The sequence below is a fragment of the Thunnus albacares genome, chromosome 2, assembly GCF_914725855.1.
Source record: "Thunnus albacares chromosome 2, fThuAlb1.1, whole genome shotgun sequence".
In the NCBI taxonomy this organism is placed as follows: Eukaryota; Metazoa; Chordata; class Actinopteri; order Scombriformes; family Scombridae; genus Thunnus; species Thunnus albacares.
Window position 1 is genome coordinate 20,994,175 of NC_058107.1, and position 25,692 is coordinate 21,019,866.

Consider the following 25,692-nt stretch of genomic DNA (forward strand, 5'->3'; position numbering starts at 1 on the left):
TCCACACAGTCATTTTGTGCAAAAATGCATCTTTTATACCCTGAGAGTTAAAATGGCAACCTGTAATAATATGATCTATGGGGAGCTAAGAAGCTATCCACTCTCTGTCACAGTTAAAAAAGACTATTGGCTACTGGAGGAGGCTGATAGAAGGTAAAGAAACTAAACTCAGTCGAATAATGTACAACTATTTGCTCAGTCTGCATAATTCAGGTGTATAACATCGCCATGGGTCATGCAGGTTGAAAAGCAGATACTTTATTATGCTAGACAACAGTGTCAGTGGTAATTGTTTGGTACAGCATGGTAGCTCAGTGCCATTGCAAAAAAAGACAAAACAAGCAGACAGGCACCATAAACCATTACAACAACACACCCAAAAAGGAAAAACATGAATGTGAGAGTATGTACAGTGTATATGTGTCATATATTCAGTTCAGTCCAGACTGAGTTCAGTTCAGAGCTCACAGAGCATACATGTTAGTTTATGGGATCTTATGGAAAGGGGGGCTGTCAAGGGGTGTTAAGATTTCTGACTGCTGTGGGAAAGAAGCTGGTTTTGAATCGACTGGTATTTGTTAATATGGACCTGTAGTGTCTTCCAGAGGGGAGGAACTGGAGGAGGTGGTGGGAGTTTAAGCAAATACTGGATGACTGTGGTTTGTCTTACCTCTGACTCACACAAAAGTGTAACAACATCAACTGGTTGAAACTAAACTGTTGAACAGAGGAAGTACATTATGAAGGGATCTTCTAATATCCCATATGAACAGGAGGAATTAATATGGCAAGAAAAACCTGTTTCAATGATAATTTAGACACCTGACTGTTATTTTAAGACAGACTTGAACAATTATGAGCCCGTCCTTTAACTAGGCCTACAACCACACGTGTACAGCATACATACATGTATGTGTGCTGTCATGTTGTTTTATCATTTTTTATATGTTTGTTTGTTTGTTTTAATATATAATAATCTGCCCTGGGACTGCAGATGAAAATTAGGCTTTTAGCTAAACCATTTACATTACTGTAATGTGTGTTGTCCTTGATAAAAGAAGGAGTTAAGTAAAGTAAAAACACTTTACTAAACATACTTTGACCAACAGTTTAGTTTAGCAGAGTCTAATCGAAAACTGACACTATGATATTCCATCCTGAGACCTAATCTTTTAATGGGCAAATTAAGCAAAAGTTTTCAAATAGATAGATAGATAGATAGATAGATAGATAGATAGATAGATAGATTTGGACTATAGCCCAGCCAATACTGGATTTTTGAGGCCGATGCCAATATCATATATGAAAGTTTATAAATCTTGATATTGATATATTGGCTGATATTCTTTATTTACATATATAAACATTTTTCATAAAAGTTCTTCAAATTTTCTAATAAGTATTTAAAATAATTGTGACCAGTACACAGCCAGACACTTACAGTTGAAATATGCACTTGTCAGTACTCTCTTGTGGACAAACGATGTAACTGTAAACACTGTCAATAAATTACCTCAAACATTTTAGTCATTTCTAATGTCTGCACTGCAGTTTCTTCTTACTTACTGCTGATATCATGATATATACACCAATAAATCAGTAATGAACTAATATCAGCTGATATATCTGACTGATTTATCAAAAAAAAAAAACAACATTTAATTAGTGTAGCCTATAGCAGTACTTCTCAAACTTTTTCACATCAAGACCCATAAACTGACACAAATTAGACCACAGACCCACTTCTGATAAGATTTTTGCTTCTAGATGTTTTATTACAGAAAGTGTATGAAACCCATGAACAAAATAGTCATACACTCTGTCATTGTGTTACTTATGGAAAATAAATTATTCCCCTTTTTGCTGGGGAAAAAGCCCCCTGGATACCCCTCAAGAATCCCTGGGGGTTCCTGGAGTCCACTTTGAGAACCACTGGCCTATATTTATTTTCTCAAGTCATTTACAGCACAACATAGACCTCCAGGTGACAAAATAACCACAACTATGCTGAAAACAACAATGATATCAATATGTAAAGTGCAATATAGAGACCTGTGAGTTTATGATAAAGTTACTATTGATGAAATAAGCTCAGAAATAATCCATTAAAGCTGCAAGCAGTGATGAAATGGCCAACTTCCTGTTGAACTTACAATATGACTCCAAGAGGCTTCTTTGTGCGTCTGGACAGGATATATGTGATATATGCCCTGTATGTCCCACAGTATGCCCTGTGAATTTAATTTTTCTATGTTAATCTGGAAGGCGGGGCTTTAATTTTGAAATTTTCAAGGGGGTGCTGTTGAGCCATATTGCCATGCCCATGCAACTGACCTATCTAGGATTTTAACTGGTGTCACTCCAGACATGTGTCAAGTTTCATGACTGCAGAACCATCCCTAGTCCCTCAAAAACAGCATCGTATTTCATGGCGAACGATGTGTCGCCATGGCAACGGCGCTTGATTATGGGTCATGACCTGCTAAATGTAGCATCACCAAGGTCTTACATCTTAGCTGAGTCAATTTGAGGTGCATCAGTCAAATTTACTAGGAGTAATTAGACAAAGTATGATGCATAATACTTCCTGTTGCCAGTAGGTGGCGATATGACTGTCACTAAATATGGGCATGAACATGTGTTCAGACCCGGACTCTTAACAAGCATATGAAATTTGGAAAAGATCAGACCATGTGGAGTCAAGTTATAAAGGCTTTGAAATTTCATGGCGAGACATCGAAATGCGCCGCGTCGTCATGGCAACACCTTTCAACAAAAAGTCACCAACTTCATACAATGGAAACTCCAAGGTCTTGAGACTATTCTGAGTAGATTTGAGGTGGATCCAATCACCGTGCTTCCCACAGGGCATCAAAGTGTAAAACATGATACTTCCTGTTGCCAGTAGGTGGCGCTATGACTCAGATCCAGTATTGACACATGGATGTGTTCAGGGCGGGACTCTCCTCTAGTATAAAAGGTTTGGGTCTCTTAGAATCATGTATGCAGTTTTGATAACTTTTAATCTCCAACGCCTGTAGATGATACTGACTGAATTTGAAGTCGCTGAGGTCAAATCTCTAGGAGGAGTTCGTTAAAATATGCGGGCTGGAAGTAACTAAATCGGCGTCAAACTTTGATCCAAAATGGCCGACTTTCTGTTGGACTTAGGGCATGGCTCCAAGAGACTTTTTGGTGCGTCTGGTCATGATACATAAGCATACCGAATTTCATTCTTATACGACAATCTCGAGGGGCTCAATTTTCTTAATTTTCTAGGGGGCGCTGTCGAGTCATTTTGCCACGCCTTTTTTGAGAGACCCATAAAATATCCATTTTTTCACCACTTCTGATGTATGTGCAAAGTTTAACAACTTTTTGTGCACGTTTAGCCCCTCAAAAATGCGTTTGTTTCGGAATAATAATAATAATAATAATAATAGAGAAAAATAATTCCTTCAGATCCAATAACTTCCTGAATCAGACAACATTCATATGTGCTATTGATGTCAATGGAAATTAAATTTGTATTGCAAACTGATCCTTTTAAATAGACAGTGACACAATTTGCAGTCCAGTGATTATGTTGTTATGTTCATATGCAGCAATAACATTGCTTAAAATACTCATCACTATTATACAGTAAATTAATCAACAGTTACAAAGAAGTAAAAAAAATAGCTCCAACATTAAATGCTGCTTCCATGTTAATGTAGCTTATTAGAATGTATTTATTTATTGGAATTTATTTATTTATAAGAATTTATTTTCCAGTCTGCAAATACAAATTCATTTTTATACATAAATAAAAACACAAAAAAAGAAACAGACTTAAAAAATGCAGCTCAAAACAGCACAACAACCCAACTTAAAGTTTTTTTTTCTGCAGTCTGAAAAAAAGGTGTAGGCTGACAACAAAAACAGAACAATCCAAATAAACAAAAACAATATAAATAAATAACAACATACATATCCTGGCACCCGTCCTTCTTTCTGATCGTCCACTTCATATTTGTTTAAGATGCTATTTTTAAATGTTTGTTTAAACTTATTAAATGTTGAAACTGTTCCTCACTACAGCTGTTTCATAAATTGACTCATTTGACTGTAAAACAATATTTACATTAGTCCTCACTAATTGTTTTTTTTTTTTTTTTTTTGCGTTTGTTTGTTTTTTGTTCGTTTGTTTGTTTGGTTGGTTGGTTTTTTGAACATACAAATTCCTCTAAAGTCATGTTGACTTTCTCTCATTTGAAACAACGTTTGGATACTCTCAGGTACTAACTAATTGTTGTTGTTTTTTAAACTTTGTACATGATTTAAACCGTTTTAAAGTAATTTTTAGAGCCTTTAATAAAGACTGGATTTGTCTGTTCTCTGTATTACAATGCTTATGTCTCTCTTTTGAAGGATGAAGATTGGATTAGTGTTTGTTTTATATGTAATTCCCCAAACTTTCCCCAGACTTATCAATTAACACAAGAAAAGTTTTACTTCTGATACTTAAAGTATATTTTTGCTAACAATACTGTACTTGAAATTGTGAATGCAAAGCTTTTACTTAAAGGATGTTAGTAACCATTAATAAAGTTTATACATTTTTTGAAGTAGCTACTATAATAAGTGGGGTCCTGATGTTGTTGTAACTGAGTCTTGATGACAGTCTGTCCTGCCAGCTGATAGCTCACATGTACATCCAGCTCTGTGTTATCTGTGCAGCAGAGGTGTGGCAGCACATAGCTGTGACGCACACACCCCGCGTGAAGGGGAGGGGAGGTGCTTTAAAGCCTCTTTGCTCCTCTTCCTCCTTCACAGACATCGCTCTGTCAGCCCGGGTGGTGGTTGTGTCCGTGTGTGGGTGTAAATATATTTCGCAACCGGCCGCGGTGTCTCTTCTCCTCTCAGCCGGTCACAATGGCAGCGGTCAGGACTCTCAGGAAACTGTGCCAACACTCCCAGCATCAAGTTTGTAAACTGCACACGTCCGCCTCGAGGTGAGTGCGACCGCATCATATATTACTCCATGACATATTGGGCGCAATATCTCTCCTTAAATGAGCAGCTTGTTTATTTCTTATAGTCTGTACGTCTTTATTTGCCACATTTCTCAAACATTATTGGTGAATAGATCAGGTGGTGTGTTTTATTGTGGGGTTTATTTAATTGTATCGTACTAAATGTCCGCAGTTAGCCACATTTTGGTGCGCCCCTAGCGGTATGCCGGTAACATTACAGCGGGCGGCTGGCTGATGAAATCGGCCTGAGTGCTTGCACCCTGAAGCTCAAGGAGCCAGGTTTCAGCTGGAGACCGAGGTGTTGGTTTTCACACAAGGAGGAGACATGAATATGTATCGTAGAAATTATCCCCTGAATGACACCAGATCGTGTAAAATAGCAAATAAGCTGCAGAAATCGTCTCTGCTAGGACGTGCCATCACATTAGATTGTAAAAATTTGCAGCAGCATCCCGTGCAGGTATTTATTGGGAACGTGCTGAGTTCAGCATGACTGAGATGCATAATGAACTAATGTTCAACACATCGCCTAAAAAACTCAAACCTCGTGTGGCCCCTGCACATGATCTGCAGCTCCAAAGGCACAAGATGGACTATTTAAAACTCCTGTCATTTTATACATGAGTTATTACATCACAAGATATCACAACATAGATACAACTTTTAGCACTGATCAATTCAGTTTCAACATAACATAACAAAACTTGAATCAACCACAAGGCAGCAACTGTATGTATATAGAACATTTCATTACATATAAACTCAACTGGCTTTACATTGAAATACAAATATAAACAAGTAACACATACAGAATATTATAACAAATAAATGCAATATTAACAAAGAAGAGAAACTATTTTTTGAGTATTTCATTTTAGGAGGTGGTGGGTCTCTCTTGATGTGGGCTACTCATGAGCTCATACATTTGAAAAGTGAGATATTCCCCTTAGTAGACCAGCTCTATTCAAATTCGTATTGAGGTGAGGAGCAAATTGCTGCCCCCTAATCTCGACACATTTTCTCTGGGACCTGGTACACTTGGCCCCATGGTCTCACCCCATTTTTCCTCAAATATGTGATACTTTCCTGTGAGGTTTAATTAGTTTCGGCAGAATAAAAGGATGGTTACATCACATGTTGATGGCTCATTACTCCTCAGTTATTAGCTACTGCTTTCTGTGTTTGTTGTTATGTAAGAGGTGATGCTTTTGAAACTTGGATCAAGCAGCAACATGTTAACCCAGTCATACAATAAATCACTCTGAATCACGTCAGTTTTAATCTTCAGGTACTTGACGCCTGAAAGGTACAGACAGGTACAGATTTCCGTTAAAAGCTGCTCTACTTTGACGTCTCTGGCTTGTTATTATTTAACAACAATTCTGTGATTGAACATAGTGTAACCTGACAGTACAAGTGCTCATAAAACATATGGCCAAGTCAGGTGGAGACATGCCGCGTCTAATTTTAGAGGCTAGAATTGGTGCTTTTCCAGGCTGGATGGTTGGGATTGATTACAGGTTTCTGGTGTCACGAGCCCCCGTTCATTGGCAATCAAGAGACCATGTCCAGTAGATGAGTGGACTTGGATTAATACTGCAAAGATTAGTGGAGCAACTGTTGGAAAAACTCTTTATTGGAAGTTTGGACCATTTCATTGAGACATTGACAGATAAACATCTATGGCATTAATGGAGGGAAAATTTGCAGCAGCTTTTGGAGGTGGTCACAAGAGAAATGAGTGAATTAAAATTAAAAAATATATATTTATCATTTTATTTACTGAACAAGTCATTGCTTCCTCACTGAAAAACATAATTAAAAATGAAGAAATGTCTTTGAGAATGACACACTCACCCCTTCTTTCTTTGTCTGTAGCATAAGCAGCTTATTAATAGTCCGTTTTCATCCTCTGACTCTACTGTCTGTGTTTAACAACCCTCAGGCACGAAGCAGTGGTCATCTCAGGAAAGAAACTAGCACGGCAGATTCGGGAGGAGGCCCGGGCCGACGTGGAGAAATGGGTTTCAGCTGGCCACAGAAGACCCCATCTGAGCGTGATTCTTGTTGGAGAAAACCCAGCCAGTCACTCGTACGTCCTGAATAAGACACGAGCTGCAGCTGATGTTGGTAAGGAAAAACACACGCTGTGTTCTCACAGGCGTAATAAATGCAACGTTTGTAGAGTATAATAACAAAAGAACAAATGCTCGCCTGCGTTTTGAGTTGTTTCACTCTTCAACCTCCCACAGGAATCTCTAGTGAGACGATTCTCAAGCATTCAGACATCAGCGAGGAGGAATTGTTGGACCTGATCTTCAAACTCAACACAGACCCCCGTGTGGATGGCCTGTTGGTGCAGCTGCCTCTGCCAGGTATGGAGAGACCTGAACAGTGGAATAGAAAGATTGACAATGAGTGTACAGAGTCAAGCATTTGTAGAGTGGTTATAATTTATTTTATCATTAAATGCAGAACACCTGCAGTATGTGTGCTTGAATAAAAGAGCATTTGTGAGCTTTTACAAACTCAAAACGTTGTGATCTTCCTGCCCTGACTGTATCTCCTCTTGTCTTCTTCACAGAACACATTGACGAGCGCACTGTCTGTAATGCAGTTTCCCCTACCAAGGACGTGGACGGCTTCCATGTAGTTAATGTGGGTCGCATGTGCTTGGATCAGTCCACCATGCTGCCTGCCACTCCCTGGGGAGTCTGGGAAATGATCAAACGCACAGGTAACAGGAGTGACCACTTCCTTCCACTTGAAAAGCTGCCGGACAAACTGTCTAAACTAAATGTCTGAATTCTCGTCTTCCAGGTATTCCTACTCTTGGGAAGAACGTTGTGGTGGCAGGACGCTCCAAGAATGTGGGGATGCCCATCGCCATGTTGCTGCATACAGACGGCCGTCATGAGAGACCCGGAGGTAAGTTTACTGAGTGTGTGTACATGTGAGTTTCTTCACACATTAAAAAAAAAAGATTAAAGGTACAGTATATATACTAACTGTTATTTCTGTTGCAGGTGATGCCACGGTCACCATTTCTCACCGTTACACTCCAAAGGAGCAACTTCGCCAACACACTAAAATAGCTGATATCATCGTTGCTGCTGCAGGTTTGTGTCACTACTCGTTTTCCTGCATCGGACTGTAATTGAACAGTTTAAATCTTATATTTCTTGATTAAACTGAGTTGCCTAACAGTACTGTGTGTTTACTGAATTATCAGGGATTCCAAACCTCATTACCGCGGACATGATCAAAGAGGGAGCAGCTGTGATTGACGTCGGGATAAACAGAGTGCAGGACCCTGTCACTGGGAAGAACAGACTGGTTGGAGATGTGGATTTTGAAGGTAAGGCTGGACAATAAACATGATTTCTACAGGAACATATTTGGTGACTTCAGTGTCTTTAACATCGTAATGTTTCTGTCCAGGCGTGAGACAGAAGGCGAGCTACATCACCCCAGTGCCTGGAGGCGTTGGACCCATGACTGTGGCGATGCTCATGAAGAACACTATCAAAGCGGCTAAAAACATTCTGCTGTATCCACCAGAGAGGATCCGCATGGCGGCTGCGTCCTAATGGGGCAAATCCCAACAACAGTGACACATTCCACCACCCTCTTTTTTTTTTTTTTTTTTTTCTTTTTTTTACTTGGAGCAACCTGTTTGAGCAACCTCTTGCACACGGACTGGAAAGATGATAGCTTTAAAGCTCTCTTCCTGCTGACATCTTTAACCTTTCCTAACTTCAAGTCCAGATATATTAGACTGTTACATTCAGTCATGCAGCTGCATGTCTTTATGTAACAGGGTTTTCAGTATTTATCGTTTGCAATGCATTTCTTTGAGCTTTTGGGGTTGTTAGGAATTCTGAAAGGTTGTTTTATTTATTGCTACATTGACATAATATTTAAACATGAAAGGAGGCAGGTTACAGTATTTAACTCTAAGCTGGTTAAGCAGTCAAAGCTGAGCAATTTGAGGCCTGTCTGTTGTGTTTCTTTCAGTTAGTTTAGCCTTATGTATCAAGAGTGATAAGGGCTAACGTCATCAGGAACAAGTAGCTATGTTTATCAATATATGAGCTTTAAAGATTCACAATTGCCTTTGTAAAAACTTTGAAATAAATATTACAAGTATGTTCTCACATTGATGTTTTCTGTGCACATGAACTGTCTCTTCCTTTACATTTAAAAAAGCAATGACTAAAATATTGAACACTACAGATTCAGATTCACTTTGAAGGAGTTTTTACAAATATGACTCAGTTCTCTGTAGCAGCTGGGGTGCTATCATTATAAATAATTGCCTCTTTGCACTGGTGTTAATTAACAACCTTTTCCTGCTGTCACCCTCTCATCCAGCTTTCTGTAATTGACATGTTAAAGGCATCATTACCATCACAGATTACAGATTGGAGTTTGGTGTCAACCAAATTTGCCTGTCCTCAAATTTTTAAAATTCCTTCATAACAGACGTTTTACCCACTTCTCCAATCATATCCTGGACCATAAACTGACTCCTCCTCTCTGTTTAGACCCCTATCAATTAATACGACTCCATTCCTTTAACTCACTGACCCGTTTTAAAGTGACAGACTGGGAAAACTATTAAAAGAATAGCAGGACCAGAATATTTGATGCACTTGGAACTTTTGGGGGCAGACGAAAGGTCAGATTCTCCTACAGAGACTTTCAGTCATCTGTTTATAAGCCCCTAAGGCCTTCTTAGGTCATCTAAACATCCTCATTTAACCTGATAAGTAGCTGAGCTGACCCCTGAGAGTGGATTATTTTTCCCTCATCAAATTTTCTTTTTTTTATTTTCTTATATCCCTTTTGGTGCTGCGGGTTGTGGCTTGGGTCTATAGAGATGAACTATGTGAGGAAAGGGGTGGTGACATTTGTGTGGGTTTATTGAGATTGTTGGTTTTTATATTCTCAGTTTGAGACATATTATATAGACATGTGCATCTGCTCCACTTGCATTTATGTCATTGCCCCATCAGGCCTGTACTTCAGTGTACAAAGGGAAATATACAGACAAGTGACAAATTAAAGGAAAAACTGGTACAGGTCTGAATGCTTGACACCTACAATGAGTTGATCCAATGGCTCTGTTATGCTGTGGGGGGCATTTTGCTGGCATAGTTTGGGTCCACTTGTCCTCTTAGAGGGAAGGGTCACTGCAAATCAATACCAAGTTGTTCTGAGTGATCAACTTTATCCTATAATGAAACATTTCTATCCTGATGGGAGTGGTCTCTTCCAGGATGATAATGTACTCATTCACAGGACACGAGGGGCCACTGAATGGTTTGATGAGTATTAAATGATGTGAATCATATGCTATGGCCTTCACAGTCACCAGATCTCAACCCAACTGAAAACCTATGGGAGATTTTGGACTGACATGTTAGACAGCGCTCTCCACCACAATCATCAAAACACCAAATGAGGGAATATCTTTTTGAAGAATGGTGTTCATCAGCCTTGACATTGATTCTACAAGTCTCTGGACTCTTCTGGAGGGATGAACACCAAAAAGGCTGTAAATGGGTCAGATATCCACTTGATGTGACTAACTCAGACTGCTGAAGCCTCATATGAGCTTCAGACTAACTTTTAAATGCATTTTTACACAAAATGACTGTGGACACACTGTGGATTTTGCCCCCCATCACTTTCATCAAAAGCACATTTGAAGGAGATCTTTTAATAGCTAGTATGAACAGGAAGAATGATTACAGCGAGGAAAACCTCTTTAAGTGTTCATATGGACACCTGATGTTGTTGTAAACATATCCTTTAATGCAACAATAACCCTATTCTAATAATATATGATAATAAAACACTGAAAAGGCCCATTCTGTATAATCATTTTCGTCTATCTTGCTTCATTTGTGAATGCAACACTTTTACTTGTGACAGAGTATTTTTTACACGGTGGTATTGCTACTTTTACTTAAGTAAAATGTATTTCTTCGTTTTCTGCCACTGTGAATCGTCAAACCAACTCGAGTAGGAACTAGGAACCAAAAGGCTGCATTTCCCGACGGAAAGAAATCGCGGACGGGCACACTTCCGTAAACTGAGGTCTGCAATGGCTACTGCAGCAACGCTTGCCTTATAGCTTTCTGTGTGGATTAATCTTTATCTTCGTGTAGTTGTGTCAGTTATGGACCGCAGCAGATCTCCCGACAGAGCCGGCAGACTGAAAAAACACGAGAAGAAGAAGAAACGGAGACGTTCCTCCTCTTCTTCATCGTCGTCCTCCTCATCCAGCAGCAGGAGCAGATCATCAAAGAAAGCAGCACATAAAAGTCAGGGTTGTTTTTAATTTAACCAGCATGAACAACAACAAAAATCTCATTACTGCAGGACTGATTAACTTCTGTTTCTCCCCTTTAGATGTGAAAACACAAAGAAAGAAGCGCAGAAGAAGCTCCTCTTCTTCCTCCTCATCATCCACCTCTTCCTCCTCTTCTTCCTCGTCCTCTTCTTCATCCTCGTCGGGCGATGAAACCTCAAAGAGGAAGAAAAGTAAAACGAAGAAAAAGAAGCTGAGTAAGAAGAAGAAGGCGAAGCTGAAGAAACGGCGGAAGAAGGAGAAAAAGAAGAAGGAGAAGAAGATGAAGAAGGAGAAGAAGAAGGCGGAGGTGTTGCTGCCCGCTCCTCCTGCAGAGAAACCTTCATCTCACCTGGAGGTGTGGCAGAGTGATGAAGGAGCAGTGGAGCTCGGACCTGGTAGGACATCACACTCCTTCACATTTACCTGTATTTTAATAAGGCGATAATATACAGATATGTGTGTATGATGGTTGCTGATTTAGATATTTGCAGTATTTGAAGCTGCGATAAAACATATTTTTGACTAAATTCACAATAGGTAAATGATAATCCCATTGCTGATTAATTGATTAGTAAATCAATAAAAATCCAGCACACTTTGGCTAATCAATTCATCTTCAAAGTCAATAATCTAGATGAAATGCAAAACATTATTTGGTCCCGGCTTCATACATGTGAGGGTTTTTTCTGCTTTTCTCTATTTTATATCACTGTAAATTAACTATATTTGGACAGCTGGTGATCCCTCATCGTTGGTTATGACCTCATAGTGCCGACAAGCTGTGAACAGTTCAACCAAAGACTAAAATTTTCCTCCTCAGAATGTTTAATTGTGAGGATTTCTAGAGACCTGAAGAGGAAAAGATTCAGTGTTTCACATGAAAAAAGCAAGAACTGTGAGAAAAATCAGGGAAAAAAACATAATTATATGTAATAGAAATATTTTTCCTTCATATTCCTTCCATAATAGTCGATTAATCTTTAAAGTTAGTTGTCAAGATGAAATGGAAAAATATTATCTGGTCATAACAGCTTCATAAATGTGAGGATTTTCAACTTCAAGCTATTGATCACCTGGCATTTTGTTCATTGAACAGGAGTCTGTATGTTGCAGCTTTGTTCTGCATAAGAAATAATAATAATAATCAAAAACAGTTTAAATCTGTAAACAAATGTAGATTATTCAAAGTTTAAGACAGCTGACTGGAAATCACCTTAAATGCAGCTCAGTGTTTGTGTTTCTTAGATTCTACGCACATTCATACTTTGAAAAATCATTAATTTTCCTCCAATGAAATTGATCGATTGATTTCTGGAATGCAAGAACTTTGTAGTTAGTGTTGTCTGCTAAATGTTAAGTTAAATTCATTTTTAAAAGACAGAGAGAGATTTGTAAACACACAGTTATACTGGACTCTTACACGCCACTTGTACCTAAACAAAAGGCAGCTGTAGGAGTGCAGCTCTGTATTCATGGCGTCCTCTGAAAACGACGATATGACAGCAATGGAAATGGTTATTGATACTGTTAGAGTGTTTCACCGCAGTATATAATAGAGACGGTATACCAGCACTTCTCCAATATCAACACATACAGTTTACCAAGTAGTGTATAAGAGAAGCCTGCAGAAGTCTACAACAAACATCGCTACCTGGGTGTAATCTCTGATGACAGATTTATATTGTCTCATGGTATGAATAAGATATTACCTAAACCTTATATCAATATCGTGAAATAACAATGATTTTTTTTCCTGTTTTCTTTACAGCCGTTGTTGTTCAGAACAGACAGATTATATATGTATATAACACATTCTGCTCTGTTGTCCTCTGCAGTCATGACGGATGAGCAGAAGGCCCGACTCTCCACTAAGAGGCCTCTCACCAAAGAGGAGTACGAGGCCAGACAGAGTGTAATCCGCAAGGTGGTGGACCCTGAAACAGGACGCACCAGGTAAGACTGAGCAGGTTTCAGTTTACAATCCACAGCAGATGAGTTTAAAGGAACAGTTCAACCAGTATTTAGATTTACATGATCCCTAAACATTCAGCTGCTTTGCGTGTTTCCATCTCGGTCTAATACCGAGATTTCTCCTTACAGACAAATGGTATCATGTTGCCCTCAAATCACACTCTCCATTTTTTTCTGTTTTCTTCCAGACTGGTGAGAGGAGAGGGGGAGATCATTGAGGAGATAGTCAGCCGGGAAAAACACAAAGACATCAACAAGGTAACAAGAGAAACGCTAACACTATAATTTTGTGAAATGAACACACTGTAACCTTGTATGTAACTGCGAGCTCCCGTTCATCCCGCAGCAAGCCACAAAGGGAGACGGGAACGCCTTCCAGAGAAAACTCGGACTCAACAGATAGAAGCCGCAGTGATCTTCTCCAGGAGGACATTTTCATAAACTGAAACTACCATCTCAAGAAGAAGCTGCCCAGACTGCTGAAACGTGACATTAAATGAAGCCATTTGAAAATATTTGCCAAAATGCATATTTTACTATGCATTTTATATTTAAGATTCTGTTGCCTGTGATTGAACTGTACAGCAGAGAAAGTACATAATAACAGGCACATTTACTCTTGATGTACACAAATGAGTCGAATCTATGTGAAAGCCATTATCTCCTGTTTGTTTGCCTTGTTGAATCTATGTTAATCACATAGAGGAGACACAAAGAGAAGCAGATGAGTCAGTGGAGGATTTGAATGTTTTGAGTTAATTGAGATCTTTGTAAAGGAGCAGCGACTCAACGTGCTCATCTGGTGTATCTTTACTCTTCATTCATGCATATTTATTTTGTTCAGATGATGTCTGATATTCTGACTGCAAACAGCGTGACCATTCAAACAGTTTCTTCATTTGAAATCGGCTAATTTTGCATAACGTCTACTTGGTATGATAAGCTGATTTAAGTGTTCGGTATCCTGTCTGACACTGCAAACATTCTTTTTGTAATATTCTGGCTACGTACTTGACACCCACTCGTAGACGTTTTCTCACCTTTACATCACACTTTCTGTTTCTGTTAAATCTGATTTTGTATGAACTGAACCCAGAAAAATAAATCCGTTGTGTTAAATGCAATGAATTCTCCAATAGTTTTTCTCTATCCATGTTATTTTTCATGACAGCGTTCCTATTTAGAGAGTGGAAAAAAGGCCCAAATTACTTAGTGGTTCTTTATATGTTCTTTATACACTTTACATAAAAACACAAGCGAATGGATAAAATGAAGATATCCAAAACCTACAAGATACACACCCTGTACAATGAAAATATTTTCCAAGCTTTTACCAAGGTATGTTGTGTGTGTGTGTGTGTGTGTGTGTGTGTGTACATAAATATCAGTATAGCCTGTGAATGCTGACTGTCGTTAATGTAACAGTCACATTAACTCGGTGGACAGAGCTTGAGACGGTGATGAGTTGCCTAATGTTGGTTAAATATATCAAGTTTACGCCAATAGCTTTCTCCTTTGCACATTTCCCTTTAAGTGAAAACACACCAAAGTCGTTTAACAAAAATATGGCCTTTTCCTATTTCCAAACAGCAAACAAACAGTCTATTCTTTTCTGTGAAGCAGCGTTCGTTCTAGGCCTCGCAACACAATGGTCAATTTAAGGCAGAAAAGGGAAATGTAAGGCCTCTGGTAATGTGTGTGTCAGAAGCAGAATCGAAGGGAGTGTCTGCCCAGAGGTATCCGAACTTCACAGATAACTGCACCGCTTCATCTTTACATTCGCTGGATTTTTTTTTTTTTTTTTTTAAATATTCAGATCTCACAGGAGGGGATTAGGGTTCAGTAGTTGCCAACTGTACAGCAGTGCCTGTCCCTTTCTTTCCCCCAAGAGCAAAGTTTAATCAGCAGCTTTCCTAAAAGAGTTGTCTATTTCAAATCTTTAAAAGGTCAAAATGCAGAGGGACAGTAGTACAGTGTGGATTCCTTCAGCAGGATAACAAGAAACAGTACTGAAAAGGAGAATTATAGGTGTCTTTGCATTAGCATGTACACTCTAATATTAGTCTACCCTCATTGATATAAATGGGGAGGACACAATATTAGTTAACACCTCTCAGTATAACACAATACAGTTCAACAGCACCTCCAAAGTGACACCTTTCTATCACAGTTTAAACAAAAACAACATTAAAAAAACCTTCATGAAGGTAGGATTTATTGCAGGGCTGACGTGTAAATTTCCGGGTCACTTTTAAATGTTCAGTGGATTCATCTAGACCTGCGTGTGCTGGAATGGAAACATTGATAAAAACAGTTAAGACTGAGCATGTCTACCCACAGGAGAAAAAAAACCTACTGTACTATTACGTATCCTTATCAGGTCGGTGGCAACTTTTCTCACAACTTTTAGATTCTCTACAAATGCTTGTCGAGCACTGGAACGTGTTCAAGTACCCTCCGCAATTTGCCGTCTGTAGAATATGTGCCTGTTCACACTGATTGTCAATGCACTGTGACATTTCCTCAACACAGTCTGTTTGATCTTGTGGTGTGGTTGAGTTAGATATTGCACGTTTCCCCTTCCGTTTGAGCCCATATTGGTCCATTTGCAGTCAGCTCTGTACACGTCTATTCGAGGGACAAAGACACATCATTTGAATGAATAAACCACAAAATTTTTACCCATTTCAGAAACAGCTGGCCAACAGCGTAAAGCGAGTCTTAGCTCTGTGTTCCTACTTCTGACAGCGTATTGTACAGAATTTACAATTTGCAGATTTTTTTTTTCCTTCCTCTAAAAAGGTGCAGAAAAAACAGAGAAAGAGACCTTAAACCTAAGGAGGATTATCTATGAGCACATTCAACACCTCATTTACAGCGGAGGGATAACCAGAGAGAAGCCATATCCCAAACTTTCCAAAATAGATATAACAAAAACGTACAATATATGACACAAGATAGCAGTTCTGTTGATACAATTCTGGTGAGCTGCAAGATACAATAATAAAAATACAATACTGTGCCAGGCAAAGACCTCTCGAGTTTTGGCTGTTGCAACTGAAGTTTGAAGGAAAAAAATAAAACACAAAGTAGCGAAAGTAATCTTAACACATTTTTGTTCACAAAATCAATACATTTTAAAATATCTATAATCTTAAATAACAATAATAATCATCATCATTAATCAATAAAGTGTATCCTGAATGAGGTGGTGTTTAACCCCAGAGTAAAGAAGACACTTGAAGCTGGTCTTCAGTGGACCAGATACCAGATCTGCACTGTAATATAACAATTATGTACATAAGCCTTGTTAAGGCATTCGACTACATACTTACACACACTATTCCATTTTCACACAGGAGACTAAAATCATGTCCTCTCTGTTCACGTACAGTATATCAGTCTATACTGTTTACTTTGGCACATTAACCGTACAGTAGCAGGAGTTTTCCCTATAGTGGCGTCATACGTTACTTATTCAGGAAGGTTTCAGCAGCGCAGTAATGGTGAGATGTGGTGAAATGCTATAAAAATCCGGGAACAGTTTCAGCTGCAACCATAGTTAAAGGGTAATTTTGTAGTTTCCTTCATGTGATATTTGGATGGTTCTTTGGCCTGAGGGAAGACTAGAAAACAAGCAAAACTGAACTGTGTGGTTTGGTAATCAGCTTGCAAACGTCAACAGAATTTAGTCATTTGCTCTTTGTAAAAGCTAAAAGCAGCAGTAGTTCTTGATCAAATTGCTTCAAGATGGTTTATAAATCACCCAAACATTGATTGGTGTTAGTGATAAATTATAATGAGTTTCCTAAAAACATGTCAACAAGATTCGTTTTGGCTAAATATTTGTGTGTTTGTGTGGTCGCACCCTGAAAAGCAACACGTCCAATCCAGTTTTACCTGATTCTCGTTCTGCTCTCAGACTAGAACATCTGGGTGCGCCCCAGTAGCCGAATGGTTACTGCGCATGCCACGTTACCACAACAATGTCATACCCATCTCTCTCTCCCCTTGTTTCCTATCTGCCTCTTCACTGCCCACTATCCAATGAAGGCAAAAAAAGCAACAAAAAAAAATATTTAAAAAAAAAAACTAGAACATCACACAAACATGACATAGCTTGAAATCTATTACACAAAAAAAGTTTATGTCTATAGTAATTGTTGTGCTTGAAGTGGCCACAGTAGTCAGTTACAGTGCAATACCAGCACATGGACCTGATAAAAGGCTTCCTGTAACCACTTTGTGTTGTTCACCAACGTATACAGTATGGGGGGTGCTTATATGTGTAACCAATCCAATCTAAAAGCCTACTGTAAGAGGAAAACTGACTAACTGACTTGTATTCAAGACTGATAAATATTTAATAAACAGTAAGAAACAGTCTGGATTCCTACAATATTAGCTACGGTCTGTCTGTGTCGTGTTTGCATGTTCCTGCTTTAGGAAGATGTCTCTTGAAATGCCTGTTAAGTTTTGTGTTTTAAACTAAATGTAGCCATCCGTCCATAAATGTTTGTGTTGAATGTGACTGGTGTTTTTATGAAGAGTGGTTTGTAGCACCTATTATTTTCATTGTGGTTTTTACCCATCTGGTGCAAGCACACTGTTTGTCACTCTTTTTCACTCGCAGTTTCTGGATGTCATGTGTCACTCTTCAGAAGGTATTTCACAATGTCTCTCTAATCTCACTTCGGGCTGAGAACTCCTGGTTCCAGCTTTGTGCTGCTGCTGCGGCCCCAGCAGCTCGCTGTGATGCTCATGCTGCGCTGTGTCGCTCCCTGGCTGTAGGTGTGAGCGCGCTCCAGCCGCTCCCGCTCCAGCCGCTCGCTGTCTGACTGGCTCTGTGTGCGCTCTGGTCTGTTGTGGATGCCTGTTGGGGAGCTGGGCGCCGGCTGGGAGGAAATGGTGCGCAGCAGGTGGTTCCGCTTCCTCAGGAAGTCGCTGTTTGCACCCAAACCGAAGCTGCCTTTACGAAGCACCATTCGTGCGCTGCTGGACTTGGCCGGCCGAGAGCGATGGTTGTACTCCAGCTGAGACAAATGAGCTGCATATCCCTCTGTGATGAACTGGGGAGAGGAACAGAGCAGAGGCATACTGTCAACTGGAAATAAATACAGAATTTTCACGTCTTGATTCAGTTAATTCATATTAGTTTATTCAGTTGAATTAATCATTGATTGAGTAGTGACAGACAGGTGACAAAAGTCAAATCATTTTTGTGGGGTTTTGGGGGATTGTAATGTGTTGAGCAAGGTTTCTTTAAAGGATTTGGTGGGTGATTTTCTATATATATTTGTTTATTGTGAACAAAGCTCATGTGCAGAGCTAAACCAGCAATTAACTCATCCTACTTACAAGTATTGTGTGTGTTTCCAAAGCCTGATGTATCGTATTCCTCTGCACTGTAGACCTCAGTTGATGTCCAAAAACTATTAACAAAACATCAGTGAGTCACACTGCTGCACTGGGTGACATGTTCCGTCGTCCATGAAAACTTAGTTTGTTTAGAAACAGCTCTAAATAGTAAAAATAGTGAAAACATAGTAACTCAGTTTCGTTTACAGAGCTTTGCTAGATTGTTGTGCTACATAACACAACCTCTTGACTTTGTACTGAAGTTCTTTGAGATATTTATAATGTGGTAAAAAGTCAAGAGGTTGTGTTATGTAGCACAACAAGCCAGAGAAGCTCTGTAAACTAAAACATGTTTCGCACATGTGCAGTGGCGTCTGCCATACTAGGAACCTCACTCCTGAGGGTTACTATCTTATCTCTGTTTCTACTTTGTGGAGCTGTTTCTAAACAAACTAAAGTAGTTCAGGGACGAAGGAACATGTCATCCAGTGCAACGGTGTGGCTCACTGATGTGTTTTTAATAGTTTTTGGACAACAACGGAGATCTACAGCATGGAAGAATTAGATATATCAGGCTTCGGATACACACACAATACTTGTGAGTAGGATGAGTTTATTGTTGGTTTGGGTCTGAACATGAGGTTTGTTGACAATAGGAAAAACATAGAAAAGCGCCAGTCTTATCCTTTAAGATGTGCAAAAAAAATAATCAAAGGGTACCTGACACTGCTGCTGCATCTTCTTGGAGGGTCTTCCGACGATGTATATTTGGCAGGGAGGCAGGCCGATGGAGGTGTAGACTGAGATGTCTTTGGTTGATCCATAGCCAGCAAAAATCTTCAAGTGAGCCTGGAATCAGTCAAATGAAGGAGAGTATTGTGTTTTTCTTAACGACTAAGTTAATATTTCTCTCACAACAATACCACAATGGCATTGTTGTTTTAGTTTTCATCTCTAAAAAATTTAGTCATCCTATGAAGATTAAGGCTACACATACTGGACATGGCCTACAATACATATAAAACAGCACATGTAGACCTCCGCTCACTGACCTCTGTCAAGGACTTGAGGAAGTTGGCCTTGTGTCTGAGTGGATCATGGACGAGGCCGTCACAGAAGGAGACGATGCCATGAGGGAAGTTGTGCTGAGACAACCAAGCCACTACCCGCTGCTTCTGCATGTCTGGACGTCCTGTTACATAGATGATCAAATAGCCTAAATCCTGCCAGTGCCTGCAATGAGACGAGGAGAAACAAGAGATTAGAATCAAGACACATACAGTATGTGATTTAGCAGCACAGACACAACTACTGTTTCAAGTACAAGAAAACAACACAAGAGGAGCTAGGTACCTGACAACGTCCACAGCTCCTGCCCGGACTTTAGGGTCACTACCCATGATTGACACACTGGCAGCAAATGACCCATCGATGCTAAATACCACAAACTCTGTGCCACGTGGAATAACCGTCAGGTAGCTGTCTGCAAATGTGTGGTCACCCCTGGAGAGTCCACAGAACAAGAGAGTAAGAAAGTTGGAGAGAGATAAAGACCAAATGAGATGTTTTTTCTTGAAATTCGCCTTAAGGAAACCAAAGCACAATAAAGTAAGCTAAAAAAAACTAAAATATGCTTATAAACTTGAATTATTCAGTAAACTAACCCACACTAACACACACCTGACAACCATTTTGACTGGGTAGACTCCGATGCCCAGACGCTTGTCCTCTGGGATGATAAAAGACACGCGGCCACTACTGTTGGTTACCTCTGTGTTGAAGTAAACCCATTCCCCTGACGGAGGCTGGGTCATGATGTGCAGGTCAACCTGAACAGAATTAGAGAACAAACATTTAATATAAAAACAAATCACACAGGCAGTATTGAGTGTGCTGTTATGATGACAAAAAAAGAGTTTACCTTTTCCCCGGCCAAAGTGACCATGTCCAGAGGGCCGTACATGAAGCGACCCATCACGACCTGCTGGCTGTCTTCTGTGAACACGGCGTCATTTACACGGTGGTTGGCAGTCACGTTCTGTTAAATAAGCCAACGAATTTGTAGTCAATTTCATAAAAAACAAACAAGTAACTGATGCTTTGAGTTTCTTTTAAGCATTTTTAAATATTTGATGAGATTTGACAACAAAGACCAAGGTGCAAGGCCAGATTTGAACCCAGGATGTTGTGATTTAATGGAAAGCATCCTAGCAGCTCCAGAGCACCCTGAAACCTCTGATCCCTACCCTGATCTTCACGTGAGTCCTCTTGCGGAGCCACTTCTCTCGAGGTTTGGAGGGAGTAAATTCAGACACTTCTTTCCCATCGAGCTCCAGGATGCTGGAGTTTTCGTGCCTCATGACCTACAGCAGACATTTCGATCACTCATCTTCAGTGTCAACGGATAAAGGACTGACAGTTGAGGCCGCATATAAGTGGACATTAACAGGTATGATAATGTTGACTCACCTGTCTCAGGAGAAAAGACACAACGTCAGTGGACTCCCAGTAGGATGCGTGGAAGAGGTGCGGTAAAGCCACTGTGGGGAAAGCGGTCAGAGCATCGGGGCAGTAGAGGGCAAAGTCCAGTCGCTTTGTGCCCCACCAACGTGCTGCAACTACGATGGGGATGGAGCGAATAGGGTGCACAGACGTAAGATGAAACTATAAGAGTCAGCGTAAGGTTATGTGATGCCACGCAAAGGGCGCAACACCCCTGAAGCTAAAGCAAAAAGACGATTTCAATCTTTAACCACAAACATCACCGATCCCAGCAGATCTTCAGCTATGGGAAGGAGAGGAAGGAGTTTGTAACCGTTATTAACAAGTGCTGAAACAACAGAACAGAAGGAAGAAAAAGATAGTTAGAACTGATTAAATGATTATATAAGCAACTGAGGATGTGTGTTAGTATTTGCATGAAAAAAAGATAATGGATTTGGAAAGAAGGGGCTGGATTTATTCATCATTCCTCATCAGTTGAACTTATGAATTCAATTTTGATAGAAGCAAAGGGGAGGAAAAAGAGGCTTTTTAAAAAAGACCCAACATTTAATCTTTGGATTGGGACAAAGTACAGGACAAAGGACAGAGAAGAGCTGTAGCCTCGCGCTGAAAAATACCTTGCTCTACTTCAGCCTGGGAGTCCAGCGAGACCAGATCAGATATAGCAGAGTCCAGCCCCGCTGACGGGCAGCTCTCATACTGCCCAGTGGGACTTAGACCATCACATGTTTCTGCCTCAGAGTCCAGCTCTGCCGCTACATTTGCATCGGGAAATCCTGCGGCCTGGTCAGCCCCTGCTTTCTTACGGGTTTTAGGAGGACTTTTCAGGAAGAATTTGTTTTGTGACGATAGGGCGAGTTGGGACAAAAGGCTCAACTTTTTGGATTGGTTAATTTGGCATGATTTGGCTATGGGGAGAAAACAAAAAGAGAAACAAAAACCATATGAAAAACTGATGCATGTTGGTATGTGACAGTTTAAAAAAGATCATGGAGGGATGTTGGGCTGCGTCCGGTGTCAGTAAGCTGCCTTAAACAGAAAAAAATAATTGTTATTAGCAGTTAAGTTAGAAGAGAAAAACATCCTCTGATGTTCCGGTGTCACATGAGCAGAAATCTTGCATAATTAGTTGATGTGAGTCTCCAGGGTTGTACTGTAAAACAGCAGCGTATGTGAGGTACAGATAAATGCTCTGGCAACAGAAGTGAATAAGTGAGGAGAGGGAGGAGGAGCGGGGGGGGGGGGCTTTGGAAGACAATCTCACATAAAACACAACAGAATACTGTTCATCTCAGCGAACGTTGCAATAGGAAGTGGACAATGCAGGAATGGCTGAGGGAGGCAGGTGTCTACATGCATTGCAACATCAGATAAATGCAGCACTCGTTCATTGCATTTACATTTAGACGGTGGATAAGAGTAAGACAGACAGTGAAAAGTGGCACTAAGCTCGCTCTTCTTCAGGACTCTGCTTGCTCTATTTGGGACTTTGAAATTCAGCAAGATGTGGAGAAAACACTCTCTCCTTAAAAAATGCAGGTGTTGCGTTTGCCTAAGAAAAGGTAGCAAAAAAGGAGCGGGGGTATTCATGTCTACCTGGCTGACTAGACTACTCCAGACGGAGTGCAGGGTGTGTGTAGAGTCAGAGAAACGTAGTTGAGAGAGAAAAGATGAGGGAGCAGAGTGGGAAAGAGGAACAGGACAGAAAAATAGAGTAAAGTTAGTCTGAAAGAAAGAGGAGAAAGAGAGGGAGAATAACTACTGTGGATCCAGTGTTTGTGTGAGTGCAAGGAAGAGAGAAAGAGAGACTTGTTGGTGTTGAGAACACTTACTGTTGGCTATGTTGGTGGCAGTGTAACTGTCTGCCATTCCTGAGACCTGGCTGGCAATGCTGACCTCACTGGCCCTCCGCTGGCCCCGGGAGAGGGGGCCCGTAACGGGGGATGAGGGGTACGAACTGTCCATGAAGACACCACCATGAGACTGAACAACATCCGCTATTGAGTCGAAACAAGGAGATCCCATTAGACAGAGACACAGGTAAGGGGAACTCACAGTGATGAGGGGGCGAGGGAGATGCGGGTTAGGGTGGCAGCAGAGAAATGTGACGGCAGGCAGCACAGTTTCAGAGGACACGTGAAACCACAAGGCGGCCTCATCATGGCCAAGGTCAGATTTCTGGAGCCGACCAAGTGGAAACACGGGCGTATGACTACATGAAACACTTAGTGAACGTAAAATCACAAATGTCCACATGTTAGTCACATCCACTTGTTACTATCTCTTATGGAGCTGATTTTTATCTAATAGCAAAGTAGTATCATGAAACAGTGCTGGAGATTTTATAAAATCAGATGACCTCTGACCATCATCACAAGGAGGAACAGGAGGGTACAGTAGTATATTCAGGATGTATAGATAGAGCTCCAAGTACAGTACAATACACTGCGCAAACACAACATCACAAGCACCACAATGTTCACATCTCTTTGAAACTCACACAGTAGTAGAAATGCCCTCTGATGACATCGATAATCTTTCTAGCCCTTGTCAGACACTATGGAAGTGATGCAGACACACTGAAACCCCGCTTAAAAACCACAGCACAAACACAAATGCTTGCGTCCTCCAAACACTGGACGTGATGTGAATATGTGACGGCAACAACAAAACACCATGAGAAATGTGTATCAGATTTTCCAAAGTATTTCCATGGCTTGTTGTAGCTATTACTACTGTTATTATTTCTATTTGTGAGGCTACAAATTCAATAAATTTCGACAAAATTTAAAAAAAAAGAAAACAACTTACACAAAGTTATTTAGACAAAATGCTACAACAGCGATGGAAATACTCAGAGTGGACACATGGTAGATACAAATCTGATCATCCCAGACGTGACAGCGAGAAGGACGGAACAAACAAGACAACAGAAACACACTGAACGGGGATCAGGACAGATGCAGGTGAATGGGAGAGGCTACACACACTCCATAGTGGCGGGTGTGGCTTTGAGGGAGCCCTCCTGCCAGTTTAGCACAGGCACAGGGATGCAGGTCTCACTGATGGTCTCCTGACAGCGAAGGGACAGGGGAGGCCCACTGTCAAGTAGCAGCTGAGCGTTGCTCTGGACTGTCTCCACTACAGAGGGAGGTGGAGGAGGAGGGGGGTGGGGGGGTTTTGGAGGTAGAAAGCCAGGTATGCAGATATGGGGACGGGAGGCCGAGAGAGGAAGAAGGAAAGAGGACAAGGAAGACACAAAAACATATGAAGCAAGAACAACTGAACATGAGACAAGAAAGCAGAGTCAAGCCCTTAGTCAAGCCCATTTTGTTTGAACTGCAACTGTTTGTAAGTCATATCCTGTCATACCACACTGTTATAAGATTTCAATGCCCTTAAGTCCGCTTGTCATAAAATCTCTGGTACTTTCTTAACTCAACAATTATGTTAAATTTATCTTGGTACTGAAAACTTGCTAATTAGTTACACGAGGCAGACCTGAGGGTATTCAGTGCCAGTCATTTGATGAAAGCTATCACTTTTAGGACAAAATTCATAAATAAAATCCTCAGTCTGCAGTCATTAAGGCACAACTTCAAACTTATTGAATAAGCTCTGGTTCCTGGTAGTGTCCTTACTAATTTTCTGTGTCCTTTTTCTTGGTAAATCCTCATGATGTGTGAAAAGGGCAGGCTGAGGCTCTAAGGGTTACTCCACTATAATGACCAGTCCAAACAGAAACCACCAGCAGGACTATGACCACATTCAGATGAGTAAACTGCTTCACAAAAGAAGTTGAAGCACAAACAGTAGAAAAATGTTTCATTTTTCTCTCAGACAATGTTTACTCTGTGAAGCAACTTTCGGTGTGCTACAAAGGTATCTTTAAGGCATGTGTGGTCTATGGCATGCATCCATGGAAAAGCAGGACAGTTGGTTACCATCAGACCTGACAGCGTCTGCGGTGTCAACTGATGTTATCTTTAGTCCCAAAGAAAAATCAAAACAATCCAGGAGATTTTGCATTCATGTCTGTGCATGTGAACCCAAGTCAGAACTACAGAAATGTTTCTACATTGCAATTCACAATTAGATATTTACTGAATTTATTTTTTCTCTCTACATCATTGGTGTGGGGGCCTCACCCAGTAGAGCTGAGTTTCCATCTCCCAGAGGAAAGCGTTGGTAACGGGGCACGTTGAAGGGAGGCAAGAGGTGAAATTTCCTCTCCAGGAGAGGCTCCAGGCGGGAGGCGGAGGGATCGGCTGGGTGGAACAGGTTATAGACCTGCTGACAGGCGGGCCGCAGCTGAGCCACTAGGGGGAGAAATTGAACCAAAGACATGAGAGAGAAGAAGGGAGGATCCAATGGACCTTTTCCTTGGATGGAAAAGCTACAGAGTGCATCTCCACCTGAGGCAAAGCTTTGCACTTTTGCTCTTTTTATGCAATATTGCATAATGTATCATACTTAGGGCTG

At 40.5% G+C, this 25,692-nt stretch overlaps 3 protein-coding genes across 8 annotated transcripts in view; 2 read left to right on the plus strand and 1 right to left on the minus strand.

Annotated features, from left to right (window-relative positions):
• Positions 1 to 4,794: 4,794 nt before the first annotated feature.
• mthfd2 (methylenetetrahydrofolate dehydrogenase (NADP+ dependent) 2, methenyltetrahydrofolate cyclohydrolase) lies at positions 4,795 to 9,172 on the plus strand. Its single transcript, XM_044372288.1, has 8 exons — positions 4,795 to 4,994; positions 6,961 to 7,145; positions 7,268 to 7,390; positions 7,600 to 7,752; positions 7,836 to 7,943; positions 8,042 to 8,134; positions 8,248 to 8,373; positions 8,457 to 9,172. Exons 1-8 carry the CDS (start codon positions 4,915 to 4,917, stop codon positions 8,603 to 8,605), a joined length of 1,017 nt encoding a protein of 338 aa, XP_044228223.1. The 5' UTR covers positions 4,795 to 4,914; the 3' UTR covers positions 8,606 to 9,172.
• Positions 9,173 to 11,058: 1,886 nt separating this feature from the next.
• arl6ip4 (ADP-ribosylation factor-like 6 interacting protein 4) lies at positions 11,059 to 14,471 on the plus strand. The gene is made up of 5 exons (XM_044372359.1): positions 11,059 to 11,347; positions 11,436 to 11,771; positions 13,212 to 13,329; positions 13,536 to 13,605; positions 13,694 to 14,471. The coding sequence occupies exons 1-5, from the start codon at positions 11,203 to 11,205 to the stop codon at positions 13,748 to 13,750; spliced, it is 726 nt and encodes a 241-aa protein (XP_044228294.1). The 5' UTR covers positions 11,059 to 11,202; the 3' UTR covers positions 13,751 to 14,471.
• Positions 14,472 to 15,361: 890 nt separating this feature from the next.
• LOC122996706 (membrane-associated phosphatidylinositol transfer protein 2-like) overlaps positions 15,362 to 25,692 on the minus strand; it is a 45,553-nt gene continuing 35,222 nt past the window's right edge. For 2 of the 6 annotated variants that reach the window (XM_044372301.1, XM_044372309.1), the window contains exons 15-26: positions 25,359 to 25,529; positions 24,199 to 24,351; positions 23,043 to 23,207; positions 21,828 to 22,118; positions 21,175 to 21,323; positions 20,952 to 21,068; positions 20,627 to 20,743; positions 20,386 to 20,534; positions 20,059 to 20,208; positions 19,758 to 19,938; positions 19,426 to 19,554; positions 15,362 to 18,416 (exon numbers count right to left, since the gene is read on the minus strand). In XM_044372301.1, coding sequence (XP_044228236.1) covers positions 18,036 to 18,416; positions 19,426 to 19,554; positions 19,758 to 19,938; positions 20,059 to 20,208; positions 20,386 to 20,534; positions 20,627 to 20,743; positions 20,952 to 21,068; positions 21,175 to 21,323; positions 21,828 to 22,118; positions 23,043 to 23,207; positions 24,199 to 24,351; positions 25,359 to 25,529 — 2,153 coding nt within the window. In that variant the 3' untranslated portion in view covers positions 15,362 to 18,035. The remainder of the gene's footprint in view (positions 18,417 to 19,425; positions 19,555 to 19,757; positions 19,939 to 20,058; positions 20,209 to 20,385; positions 20,535 to 20,626; positions 20,744 to 20,951; positions 21,069 to 21,174; positions 21,324 to 21,827; positions 22,119 to 23,042; positions 23,208 to 24,198; positions 24,352 to 25,358; positions 25,530 to 25,692) is intronic. The other 4 variants (XM_044372318.1, XM_044372326.1, XM_044372335.1 and 1 more) reach the window with 4 other exon arrangements.

Coding starts and splice junctions, on each gene's coding strand:
- arl6ip4 (XM_044372359.1), top strand. CDS start 11,203: ATGGACCGCAGCAGATCTCCCGACAGAGCCGGCAGACTGAAAAAACAC. Junction 11,772..13,211: donor AGCAGTGGAGCTCGGACCTG/GTAGGACATCAC, acceptor TGTCCTCTGCAG/TCATGACGGATGAGCAGAAG. Junction 13,330..13,535: donor CCTGAAACAGGACGCACCAG/GTAAGACTGAGC, acceptor GTTTTCTTCCAG/ACTGGTGAGAGGAGAGGGGG.
- mthfd2 (XM_044372288.1), top strand. CDS start 4,915: ATGGCAGCGGTCAGGACTCTCAGGAAACTGTGCCAACACTCCCAGCAT. Junction 7,146..7,267: donor ACGAGCTGCAGCTGATGTTG/GTAAGGAAAAAC, acceptor AACCTCCCACAG/GAATCTCTAGTGAGACGATT. Junction 8,374..8,456: donor TGGAGATGTGGATTTTGAAG/GTAAGGCTGGAC, acceptor GTTTCTGTCCAG/GCGTGAGACAGAAGGCGAGC.